This window comes from Prinia subflava, chromosome 5, assembly GCF_021018805.1.
Source record: "Prinia subflava isolate CZ2003 ecotype Zambia chromosome 5, Cam_Psub_1.2, whole genome shotgun sequence".
Classification (NCBI taxonomy): domain Eukaryota; kingdom Metazoa; phylum Chordata; class Aves; order Passeriformes; family Cisticolidae; genus Prinia; species Prinia subflava.
In genome coordinates this window covers 29428030-29441489 of record NC_086251.1, presented here as the reverse complement: position 1 = coordinate 29441489, position 13460 = coordinate 29428030, and the positions used below count along the sequence as shown (strand labels likewise).

The following is a 13460-nucleotide window of genomic DNA, read 5'->3' as shown; positions in this document are numbered from 1 at the left end:
CGAATGCTGTGTTCTGTTCTGGGCCCATCAGTACAAGAAAGACATTGAGGTGTTGGAGCGGGTCCAGGGAGGGGCCACGGAGCTGGTGAAGGGTCTGGAGAGTGAGTCCTATGAGGAGCAGCTGAGGGAGCTGGGGGTGTTCAGCCTGGAGAAAAGGAAGCTCAGAGGAGGCCTCATCTCTCTCTACAGCTGCCTGAAAGGAAGCTCTAGTGAGGTGGAAGCTGGTCTCTTCTCCCAGGTAACAAGTGACAGGACAAGAGGAAATGGCCTCAAGATGTGCCAAGGGAGATTTAGATTAGATATTAGGAAAAACTTTTTCATAGAAATAGTTGTCAAGCATTGGAACAGACTGCCCAGGGAAATGGTAGAATCACCATCCCTGGAAGAGTTCAAAAAACGTGCAGATGCTGAACTCAAAGGCATGGTTTAGTGGTGAACATGGTGGTGATGCTGGGTTGACAGGTGGGCTTGATGATCTTGGAGGTCTTTTCCAATTTTGTTGGAGGTCTCTTCCAATTAACAATTTTATAATTCTGTGTACATCTGAAATTGTCTAGGTGACCTAACTTGACTTTGGCACTGTCAATGAAAGCTCTTTTCCAAGATGAAGGGATATTTAACCTACTGGGTTAGTTACATGCTTAATTAATTAGCCTTAACAACTAACAAAATAACTGTATTTATGACAGCACTTATCCTGTATCTCTCTGGCCAGATTTATAGAGAAGTTCATGTTGTAAAGAAAAGCTAGAAATCTGGCTAACTGATATTTCTTAATATCAATCATGTCAGTTTTAATGTCAATTTTCTTATTTGTGAGGCAAGCGTCACTTTTGTGGGCTCTGCTTCATCTTGATGCCATCATGATGGCAGAACAGGTTTGTATTCAAACACACACTGTAGCCTTCCTCTTTTTGCTCCTTTCAGTGTTTGGCATTTCATGCTCCTGGGCCTTTTTTAGATTTTGAGCAAATGCATCCCATTATCCAAGCAAATTTTTTAACATATCCCCAGCAAAGCTTATGCGTGATGGGGGAGGCAGGCCAGGCAAACAGCCAGCTGTCCCCCCATGTCAGCTGTATATTGTGTTATATATTTTAACCAAATAGAGGAGCCACACGTATGAAGTATTCCTGTTTCTCTGTGGCAGCAGAGACATGATAAAGACATACAGTATGTATCTTTAGTATCAATATTAAAACAAAGGACCAAAGTCAGAGAGGAGCCTTTCCAAAGTGTCAAGGACTAAAAAAGCTTAAAAGCGAGACTCTTAAGGGGTCAGACTTCCTTAGGGTATTGAAAAAAAAAACCCGCTAGAAGTTGATTTTATAAAATCTGAATATCTCTATAGGGACAAAGGCTGTGCAGGCTCTTAAGTCTAGCAGGGAAGAACATGATTAACTGAATATAAACAAACTTGTGATCAAAATTGCTTTAAAGTGAGGGCAGTTCTAAGCCAGAGTGAAATCATGAGGGATGTGACTGATTCCCTCTCTCTAAGGCTTTCATCTTAGGCCTGATGTGTTTCAGAAAGACTTGCTTTAGTCAAACCTGAGTTAGGGTCCCAAGAATAATTTGATTCACATTCTGTGGGTATGATATACAGGAAATCGGATTAGATTACCCTGCTGCCTTCAGTTTGAATCTGTATATGTGAGTGAAAACTTCTGTGTTTGCTGGGTATCTTTGCAATTAATACCCATTTACCCATTTTAGCCTTTTTTTTTTTTTTTTTTTGGAGGAGGAGGGAGTGAGGTGATGAGGGAGAAGCATGGGGAGAAATTAGAGACTGGCATTTGAAATGCTACATAGAGCTGTGCTAAGTTGCCTCCAAAAACAATCTAGTAGCAGCAAAGTGAGGCAGTAGCTTGGATTCTTGCAGGCCATGTAAGCAAAACCAGATTAGACTTTTTTTTTTTTTTTAACTGGGCATGCTTAAAACAACCTTGTAATCCCTTATAGGTCTTGTCTTGTTTAAGGAAGTTCAAAGCTATTGACTTTAATTGAGTTACTCTTGCTTTACAATAATGTAAATGAGATGAGAACTTCCTGTCCTCATGGCCCTGGTTTATGTTACAGCATAATGGCCAAATAGACTTCATTTGGAGTTTTGAAGCAGAAAATCTCTGGTAAAATTCATTCTTAATTTTAAGTTTCTGTAATAACTCCAAGGCGCATCTTGTTACTCTATGTTTTCAAAGTAATAGAGGGAGCACTTGCAGGGAAATGGTTTATTAGCCAGTACTTGGTGTCCTTACTGAAAAAAAAAATCATTGTTGAAATTGTTCATAAGTGAGTACTATATAATAGGAACAGCACTTAAAATTTTAGACTTAGCTTTACTACATTTAGTCTCTTTTCTAATTCTGATATAGTCATATTACACAGGGCCTAAAATAAACAAGATCAAAGGGAATCCCAGCCTTGGTTTCCCTTATCTGAGAAATTTTCTTTGGTCCCTTCCAATTCAGAAACTAGTTTTAGTTGCCAATATATGTGCATTATGGCTTGCTACATTCTCAGAAAAAGTATCATTGCCCTGTGGAATTTGCGGTAAAAGGGCAGCTTACAACAGCCACCCTTACCATGTAACAGAGCAGCTATTAGTCCCTTAAAGTTGCCAATTATTGCCCATGTAATAGTCTCAAAAAGTACTCCAGAAAATGGCCCTGAGGTTCCTTTTCATGCTCTAGTTGAGCAGTTTGAAGCAGGCAAGCACAGCTCAGCACATATCCAGGGAAGCCAATCCACCTTTTAATAAAGATTGACACTTCTAAACAGTGCAGGGAAGTTGGGGCTCAACTTCTATTGCATTTCAATTGAAGTTGGATATCAACTTCTCTTTGTCCTCTTATGGAAGTTCTAGCCTAATTAAAGATACAGAAGAGTTCATGTAAGAGGAGGGTCTTTGAACAGTCAATGAGGAGTGAAGGGAGGTGATTTTTAAACCTCCTAAATTATTTATCCTACAATCTTTAGAAAAATTGTGTTCAGAATAATGTTTCATATACAACTTAGCCTGAAGAGAGAAAAAAACTGGCCTGTAATAGGGGAGATAAGTTTTAACTGTAGAGGAATTATGCATTTCCCATAATGAGTTTGGACTGTGTAGTGGCCTTTTGTTTAGTCTGAACACAGCTGAGTTTTTTGTTGGCTTCTTGATTCCTTGGCTACAGGAAAGGAGGAGTAATAAAACAAATACAGGATCCTTTTGCAATTCCTTTATAGTAATCCTCTCTGATTCAAACCATGTTGCACTGTTAGAGACTTTAACTCTAGGCAACTGCAAAGAATAACAAAATGGGAGTAAGAAGTGGAAGCAGAGCAAGAACAATTTTTAATTTTACCTTGTTTGTTAAACTAACTGCTTTCCACTGCTTAGTGCTGGCACTTTGGTGGACATCATCAATGCTGTCACAGGCGTTGACTGGAGGGGTCAGTCGCTCTCCATCCCTTCTTCATTCAGCAACAGCACCAAGCAAGGTGTATATATCTTTGTAAAATATTTACAAGTCATAGAAACTTACAGCTCTAACTCCTTTAGACCTCCTCTCCACAAACATACCTTGTGTGTGTGTTGGGAATGAAAGCTGGAATAATTTTTTTTTTCCTCTGTAGCATTTGCTACCAGCTTTTTGTCCATCAGTGTTCTTTTATCCTGGAATAGGTCCCTCTGGTTTATAGGCTCTGCAGTCCAGCTAGATGATGGGCTGATCTTACTGCCCTTCTGTCCTTCTGCCTCAGCTGGTAATGCTGCTACATAAAGTTTGTAGTACAAAAGAACAGATTTTCTACGCCTTCAAACAGGTACCTGATGGGTACTTCAGAGATTGCAACCTTGCTTTCTGTGCAAGCAGTAGTTTGCATTAGGATTTTTTGTCTGCAAAACTGCAACAGTGCTGTGGATCCATGCAGCCTGTGCAGTGGGGCTACAAGTGTTCAGAGAGCAAAGGATCAGTTGTGGTAGGAATGGACTTCAATTTATTTAGTAAAATTTAGTGGCACATATTTTACTTTGACTGCACAGTTCTGTGGAGCATAATGTGATTGCACACTGCGCATGGTTCTGTACAGGAGTCATGTCTCACATTTCCTGCTCTTGTATACTTCAGCCTATATTCCTCCCCTTCCTCCCTGCTCCTTCACTCTGAGCCAACTGCTCCAGTCTCACAAGGGTCCTTGAGGGCTGAAAAGCATTACAGATTGCATGCACAGTGCATATTCAAGCTGCATATTTGATATTTTGGCAGTCATTCTCTGATCCAGCACCCAGAGCAGCTTACGAAAGTGTATGTCCATGGTTTTACACAGCCTCTTTGTGTTCCTCGGTGACACCAGATAATGTGAAGGTATTCTGTGGAAATGTGCCTCATCTGGAAGATAGCGTTGTTAAAAAATGCAGTACCTTAACACAGATATCTCCAAGCATAAGCCACCTAAGAAACAAATGTTCTGCTATGAGGGAGCTCTTTAAACCATTATACAGAAGGAGGAGCAAGAGCCTACTTGGAGAAGACTACTTGATGCCAACAAACTTTAAGGAAGCTAAGAGCTGGTTTGCTGTCTTAAGCTGTTAATGACAGACCACGCTTTTCTTCATTGTTGGAATATTGGTGAGCTTATGCTGCATAATTGAGCTGAACTTGCTGGCTTGGTTACAGAAGCAGTCCAGCAACAGCAGATTACATTTGGAACATCAGCTTACCTCCTTTCTCTCCTGGTGTTCATTGTTTAGGACTGACTGCTTTGCTACAGAGTGCTAAAGAGGAACAATTAGGCAGAAAAGTGAAATGCAGACAACATGAGAAGGCTGTCTTCATGTTGGTAGTGTCTGTTCTTACTGTGTCTTACAAAGCTGCTACAGCACTGAAGTGAGGTACTGGAATTCAGTGAGTTTTAGTGTGATTGGTGTTAGAGCAACAGATGTTGGAAATTGAGAATGTACAGGAAAATTGTGTTCTGTCTTGGTTTTTCTGATTCCTTTATGGTCTGAATGAGAGGTGGCCCAGTAAATTAAGTTTATATCTGAGGCTGATTTACTTCTCTTGAAATAGTATGGGGAGGAAATGGAGGGACAATCCCTAGGCATACTGCCAAGTCTGTGCTCACAGGGCTGTTAGAGCCCCAGACTTGCCTGGGCAGACCTGGCAGGCACAGCTGGTGCCATGGCACATCAGCAAAGCTAGATGGCCTAGCAGGGCTGTGGAGTTGCATTAATTCATGTTTCAAGGGTGGTGCCTAAGTGCCTTGCACATGCAGTGGTCAGAGTCAGGGTAGCTATATATGGTATTGTAACTTCATCCTTCTGGAGTGTATCATGGAATTTCATGAGCTAGGGAGATATGACTGCCCTGAGATGATGGGAATGCTTCCTGTGCTGGGATTCTGGATGATAACCAGAGATGGCAGGCAACCAACCATCTCAGGAACTGCAATCGTGCTAAGCCAGCCAACAGAAAGTGGTAAAAACTCAGAAATGGCTGTATCTTCCTTTTTCCTAAAGTCAAAGCCATTAAACAAATTCCTTTTAGCTCTATTAGCATGCTGCAGTTTTCAGCATGAGCTCTCAGCATGTTTGTAATGGCAAAGATTGATTTATTGTCACCTCATGAGTCAATGTGTTTGTATTACTGTGAATGTCCCTCATTTTCTTTGTGGAAGTGCTGAAGAGAGCCATGTTGCCTTTCTTGATAACTCATGAGAGCTCCTCTTTGGTGTGCCCCTGGAAAAGAGGCACTTTAAAATCCTGCTTCTGAGTGCCTCTTCAGTAGGTAGCGAGAAGCTCTTGTCTGTTGTCTTTCTGCTCTTGGTTCTAAGATGCTCTGCTATTTTCTCCATTTCTGCCTCTCCAGTTGTGGGCCTTCAGTAAACGAGGGCAAGCCAAGGTATGAACAAGGGGAATTTCACATGCAAAAGCTCAGGTTTTATTATTCTATCTCATCTCAGCAAAGGCAGAGTATTGCCCCTGGCAAAACAGAAGTCCTCTGAGGCTCTTGGAAATGTGCTAGTCTTCAAATGATAGCCAGCTTCTTTCTAAAAGGGAGAGAGGCCAATAGCTGTGTTAATAAATGTCACAAAAACAAGACACAGGATGTGTTTCAGTTCTCTCCTGTCATCCTGTTCATTGGATACAGTTTAGAAAATCAGGACACTCCCTTAACTTCCTGGGGGGAATTTGGCAATTTTTGCTTGTCTATGGGTGATTCCAGGTGGTTACCCGGTGTTTTGGCTCCCCAAACAAAGCCAGACTTACTGCTAACCCCTTGTTCCTCCTGCACTGTGTTTATCCCATTGTACATTGACTAGATGCTGTGACTGAATGCCAACCTGCCTCTCAGTTAAGAATCAAATGAAGGAAATAGTTTCAAGTAAAACCCTGGGAAAAATGTTATGCCATTTATCTGCTTCTCTGTACTGTGTGTGTTTACTTGTTGCAAGGATTCAAGTACCTTTCTAATTTCTATCCTCATTTGTAAAAGCCATCAGAAAAGGTTAATGAGGATCTCAGTTCTCCACCTAAACTCCAGTTCTCGTTTTCTGCATGCTGCAGATTCCTCTTCGCTAATGATTTAATTTACCATAGGGGTAGTGTGTGTGAAGGGATATTTTCAGCCTATGTAGCTGCATTTTAAAGACAAAAGTGGTCACACCAGACAGTCAAAAGAATTTTCTCTCTCCTAATTCCCAACAAAAAAAAAATTCGGTGACCGTATAAGTATAGATTCTACTAGATTCTGAAACAAGGTCAATGGCAGTCTTTGAGAACATTTTATAGGGTACTTGGGTTTGTATTTCTCCATCAGCTAGAATGCCCCAAACTCACACCAGAATCTGGCTGCCTGCAGCAGGCAACTGTTCCTCTCTCCTTCCTGGGGAAGGAATTTATGCAGCAGCTGGATATGTCTCCTGGAATAAGTCAGAGCAATCAGTGCCAGTGTAGCATGTCTGACTACCTATCCACTAATTTCCATGCACTAAAATGCTTTATTCTTGGAAGGAAAAAAAGGTTCAGGTCTCAGCCTTCTTTCAGCATCTTTCCAGCTTTCTCTGTTGGCATGCTTATCATATGGAGAAAAGACAGACTAGTTTAGAAAGAGTTTCTTCCCTGGTTCTCAGTATCCCTGAGGAGTAATCCCTTTCCCATTGCTGCTGAAGAGCACCAGACACTGTTTAAATGGTATGACATAACAGTGCCTGTTCACTGATGGCATGATGTAAAAAGGCAGCATTCTATATTTGTGTGTCTATAGCTGTTTCTTCTTTTTTTCTTCTCTTCCTCTCGGATATTGTTGTTGTCTACAGAAAGAAAATGTGAGTCAAATAGCATCAAACTTGTAATACCGCAATGGTTAAGAAATGAAACCAACTGAAGTTGCCAGCTCTGTAGTACTGTTTTTAAAGGATTTGTGGTGTTTATCTGCTATGGAACTCTTATGTGTCAATCAGCTATGTGAAAAGAGTGAAAAATGCTGAAAATACAGCAGAGGAGTTCAGATTATATAAACAGATACAGGGAGAATATTGTATCTTGCCAGGAACATTTTCAAATAATGAATGTGTCTTGCATTAAATTAATTTGACTTAATTTAATCTAGACTTTCTGAAGTCTAGATGTTACTGTCACAGAAACTACCATGAAGCTGATACTCATGGCTCTCTTGCTGGTAATTTGAAGGGGAGCCCAAGGGTCAAAAGGACCAGGGAGATCTTCTCTTGCCCTCTAATGAGGATCACTCTGGGATTAGGCAGAGTTTCAGCAACTGATGTGAGGAGAACCAGAGCTACTGAGGGTATCAGACTCCAAGATTCTCTTGGCAATTCACTTGTTAATGCTAAAGGACACTTAGAAAAAGTTCATCTGTCTCAAAAGAGCCCAGCTAAAAGGAGGAGATTGGAAGACCTGTGTTTTTTGCTTACTTTGAACACAGCATAGTGCTTGCCTGATTCGATGAGCAGCTCTTGCTCCTCAGCATGTGCTTGACAGTGTTGGGGAGAGCCCCACCTTATCTGGGGCCTGTGCTTCCTCTGTTCCAGGTTCTCTGAGCCAGACCCCAGCCACACACTAGAGGAGCGAGTGGTACACTGGTATTTCAGCCAGCTGGACAACAACAGCAGCAATGACATCAACAAGCGGGAGCTGAAGCCGTTCAAACGTTACGTGAAGAAGAAAGCCAAGCCCAAGAAATGTGCCCGGCGTTTCACTGACTACTGTGACCTCAACAAGGACAAGTCAATCTCGCTTCAGGAGCTGAAAGGGTGTTTGGGAGTCAGCAAGGAAGGAGGTGAGTGCCTTTTTTCTCCTCATTACATGGCAGTAAAAACTGACAAACAAACATGACAAATAAAAACTGAGTTATAGCAAATGCAGATTTTCTCCCAGCTGTTTCAAAAGTGCCACAGTTTGTGGGAGCAAATGAGTGGGATTAATACACTGCCATGCAAATGTAGTTTGTTACTTGGCTTATGGCTCCATCTTCTATGCCTTATCACAGACCTCTGTGCTACGCACGATACAGAAACAGGACAACAGATTGGCCAGAACTCTGCTTGTACTGTTGAAGTCCTTGGAAACTGGAGTTAAGACCAGGTCCCTTCTGAGTAATACCCTGCAAACAACATTCTGTTGTCTCAGCCATGCAGGTTAGATGATGTATGAGCCAGCATAGACCCAGTCCTTCTCTGGAGACCCTGTTTACTAACAGAAATAGTATTTATTTTCACTGCTAAATTCAACATGCAGGAGAGTAGATGATGCAAAGAGAACAACTCAGAAAGAAATCACAGGGCTGTACTGTTGCCCTTTTTCAGACTTAAATTGTACTTTGAGTTTGAGGGAGAAATAAAGCATGTGAATAACCTATTTTCCTTTCTGTTGAGTGTCTGAGCAATCAACTCACCCTCCTGCCTTTTCTTCCTTTTTTCATCTTCACCTCATCATCTGTTGGGACCCGAACCAAACTAATATTTTTGGAAATTTTAGGAATTGAAACTGTTCAACCCAAATTCAATAATTATCAGTCACTCTTGACTGTGGGCAGACCTGCTTGGCAGGAGAAGGCAAACAGGGAGATTCCAAGGGACTAATTTCCTGTGCAGGTGTTTTGGCTGTGCAGACAGCTGTTGTTATAAGTGTCATGGTAGTTGGGAAGGGTGGCTTTTTTTTCCTCCCATTTTAATCTTTCCTTAGTCCTTTTCTCAGGTTTAGCATGAGTGGGAAGGGAGTCAGTACATTTGGGTGTTGGGAAGTTGCATTTTCTAGGTGCTTTGCGAACATCTTAGTTACCATAATAAGCATATAGCTTTACTTGTCAGCTGTGAGAAGCATTCAGCTTCCTAGCCCTCTGGAGGTGTTTTTTTAGTCATCAGTACCTTACTGAGGAATGACATACCAAAATAGCAATCCTTAATTTTATTACCTTCCCAATAAGACGAATATGCCAAATGAATTTTATTGCTATTTGGCCTGGAATAAGACTCTCTGGAATCCGCTGCCCTGGCCAACTGACTGTTCAAAATTTAGTTTATGGAAGGGGAAAAATCAAAGGGAGAGAAGAAAGAAAATGTGAAACTTTGAGCCCATGTGAAGTGGAAAGACGGCAGCAAGACATTGTTGTGAGTGCCTGATTGTCCAACTGTTTGCTGAGAACACAGCCTTGACCTTTCATGGTTTCTTCTGTTTTAGGAGGACAGGACTGTGGTCAAAAAGGGGCTCTGATCTTGTTCTGTCATACAGCTCCACATACCTAGTACAGACCTGATAAGCCTTGAGGATGAAAGATAAAGGGATAAGTTAAAGGATGTTGAGGAGTAAAAAGCAGTGCAGGGGGCAGTGTAGAGAGCAGGTACTAACACGGAAGAAAGAACTGAGGGAGAGTGCTCCAGAGGTGCAGTAAGCAAGTTTTTAAGAAGTCATGAAGTTGTGAGGTGGTAGATGACATGTTTTCTATGCTTCCTAATCATAAGAACTGCTAAATTTAGAAACAGTCAGTATCTTTGCCTTTGACATGGTCCCCCACAAATCCTCTCTAGACTGGAGAGAGATGGTTGGATTATTAGGTGGATAAGGAATTGGTTGGATGGTCACATCCAGAGCTCAGAGTCCTGATGGACATCAGGGACAAGGGGTATCCCTTGGGGTTCATACTAGACCAGTGTTATTTAATATCTTCATTAATGACATGGTGGGATTGAGTGCACCCTCAGCAAATTAGCAGATGATGCCAAGCTGAGTGGTGCAGTTGCCATTCGTAAATGATGAGATGTCATCCAGAGAGACCTGGACAAGCTCGAGAAGTGGCCCCATGGGAATCTCATGAGGTTTAAGACAACCAAGGGCAAGGTCCTGCACTGGTTCAGGGCAATCCCAATATCAGCACAGGCTGTGGATGAACAGATCAGAGCAGCCCTGCCCAGAAGGACTTGGGGGTGCCGGAGGGTGCGAGGCTGGACATGACCCAGCCGTGGGCACTGCCAGCCCAGAGAGACAAACGTGTCCTGGGCTGCATCCAAACCCCATGGGCAGCAGGGCCAGGGAGGGGATTCTGCCCCTCTGCTCTGCCCTGCTGAGACCCCACCTGCAGGGCTGCACCCAGCTCTGGGTGCCAGCACAGCAAGGACAGGGACCTGCTGCAGGGACTCCAGAGGAGGGCCATGAACATGATCAGAGGGATAGAGCACCTCTGATGTGAGGAAAGGCTGAGAGAACTGGGATTGTTCACCCTGTAAGAGAAGGCTTGGGGTGATGTAATGGTGGCCTTCCAGTACCTGAAGGGAGCCTGTAAGAAAGAGAGAGAGGAACAAGAGCACAGAGTGACAGGACAAGGGGGAGTAACTTCAACCTGAGAGTAGGTTTAGATTAGGTATGAGAAAAAAAATCTTGACTGTGAGGGTGGTGAGGGCTGGAACAGGTTGCCCAGAGAAGCTGTGGATGCCCCATCCCTGGAAGTATTCAAGGCCAGGTTGGATAGAGCTCTGGGTAGCCTGGTTTAGTGAGAGGTGTCCCTGCCCATGGCAGGGGGGTTGGAACAACATGAACTTTAAGGTGCCTTCCAACCCAAACCATTCTATGATGCTATGATCTTACCCTTTCTCTAACTTTCCTTTATCCTGATCATAGGTGCATGTAGTCAGTTCCTGTATTTTGCTGTCTTTCTCTGTACCATGGCCTCCAAAGATCTGCTGGGGCTGAGGTCACTCTGGGTTCAAGCCAAGAGCTAGCTGGAAACTTTTTTGATGAGATACTTTCAGTTGTAAAGTGGTGATGTCAGATGAAAGCAAAACTTTTCATGGAAATATTTCTGTTTCAACAAAAGCTTTGTTTAAATGGTTCTTCTGGTCTAGCTTGGATGAGGAGGGGTTGCAGGGAGGCAAGGAAGGTTATAATTTCTCCTTTTTATACTTAGTTACAAATGAACTTAGCTCACATGTTCCAAATCTTCTTTGGGTGTCCAGTAGCGTAAGGACTAATATGAAGTGGGTCATAATTCCAGGTGAGTATGCCTCTTGCTAGGCAAATTGAAGACTTGTAATGGTTTTGAAAATAAAACATAATACAAATTTTGTAGTATTTGGGATCCTGAGGAAAACAGATATTAAACAAATATTAAACATTTTTATCAGTGTTTTGCTTTTTTTGCTGGCCAGTTCCATCCAAACGTGGAAATAGAGCTGCCTAAAGGAAGTAGAGAGCATAGATAACACACTCCTGTTATGTGCCTCTCAGGACCTAGAGAGTCCAAGTAAGATTTATATGGGGATTCAGCTGGGATATTTGTAAGGACAAACCTGTATCTGAGCTCTTTCCAGCTTAGAATTAAATCTGTGTGAGATGCATAGTTGTCTGTCTTCCCTTCCTCAGCAGTCTCTTAATATCTGTGGTAACCTAATATGTGGGTACTGCCAACCAGTGGTTCTCCAGTGAGGAAAATAGCTGCCCAGTCTATTAGTCTATTCCTCTTTTCCATCCTTATAGTGACCCAAAAAACTGCTGGCAAATCTGCTAGGTCTGGTGGCCACTTTGCACAGCTCTTGTCCCTCTCTTTAAACCAGATTTGTTTTTATCAGGGGCCATTTAAATGGAAAATGCCGTTCTTGGATCTCAGAATGGAGTAGCCACATTAGAGTCAGCCTTTGAGTCTTTGCAGAAGCCTGCAAATGGCTTCTGAAATTGGGGCAGAATAGGCAGGCAGGGCTTTTAGCTTGGAGTATGCCAGAAACAGTCTTTACCATCACTTGATCTAGGATTGTGTGAGGAATTGTGGAAGGAAAACAGACTGATTTACAGCCTGTTAAAAGTTAGCATTCCTCAGAATAGTCTGCACAGCCTGAGTTAAGGGGGGGAATCATCTGTGATCAAAGAACAAATTTATCTCTCTGCATTGGTCAAAAGGCAGGATCCTTGAGAGGAGATAGACACACATTGTAAAGCTTTGATGGAAAGTTACTCAAGATTAATTGGAGTCTAGTGATGTTGGAGAGGAGGGCTGTAGATCCAAGTGAGGCTTGTGCTAGTTGTGCTGGCTGCAAAATGTTGGAGTTGAGTTTTACTTCTATATTCTTCCAAGTTCAGAAGACAAAGTCAGCATTTTGTGCCTGCCCAAAGAGGAGCTAAGGGAATAAGTAGCAAGGAAATGTCCCTGTGCCAGCTGACGGGAAGTTCCCTTCTGCCAGCTCAGATCCTGTGATTGCTTTGCTGTCCAAGAGCTTGTCAGATGGTAGGTGTTGGGCACGCTTCGCAGGCCATGAGGACGTCTGGGGTGGAACCCAGCCACCAAGAGCACAGTCCAGAAACAGGATCAAAATATCTTAATTAGAAAGTGTATGTGTGTGTAATTAAACAGAATGTCACTTTCTATTGAATCTGAGGAAATATTAGAGAAAGAAGGAAAAGCAGACAGACAATCTGAACAGCAGATTTGATTCAGTGATGTTTTGGACCTTTCTTATTGCTATCTTCAGAAGTAGCTGCATGCTTGGGAGGCTGGGAATGACTTGCTCTATATCATTACTGTACAAGCCACCGTGTGGGAGAAGGTGGCGAAGAGCAGTCACCTGGGAAAGGCCTCTGGACCAATGATGATAGGAAATAGCAATCCAAGTGGCCATGAGAAAACTGTAACCAGTTAATGACTGAATTAAAAAGGAATTTCAAAGTACATTTAATTGCTATTAGATTAGAATCAAAGGAGCTGCACTGGTTCAGTGTTTGATTTTGTTTGTCTTGTTCAGATACTCCCCTTTTGAGCTTTGTAGACGTGCTATAATTTGCCTTTAATCTTGACAAAAGTTAGTGATAGTATGAATCAGGACATCAGTATTGTATTGAGAACACAAGACTGTTTCTCTCCCCCAAAAGTTAAAGGTTTGCTCAGTATGTCTGAGGAATAATAATTTCCTGTAAAAAGCTGCTGGGGTTTCCTTGGGGCTTTTTCTTTTGAAAGACATCTGGCCTAATCCAGTGT

The 13460-nt window shown here is 42.4% G+C and overlaps 1 protein-coding gene across 3 annotated transcripts in view; it reads left to right on the top strand.

Annotated features, from left to right (window-relative positions):
- The window catches only part of SMOC1 (SPARC related modular calcium binding 1), a 131395-nt gene that overhangs the window by 110916 nt on the left and 7019 nt on the right, over nucleotides 1-13460 (top strand). For all 3 annotated transcript variants that reach the window (XM_063398710.1, XM_063398709.1, XM_063398707.1), the window contains exon 11: nucleotides 8035-8282. In XM_063398710.1, the coding sequence (XP_063254780.1) occupies nucleotides 8035-8282 (248 nt within the window). The remainder of the gene's footprint in view (nucleotides 1-8034; nucleotides 8283-13460) is intronic.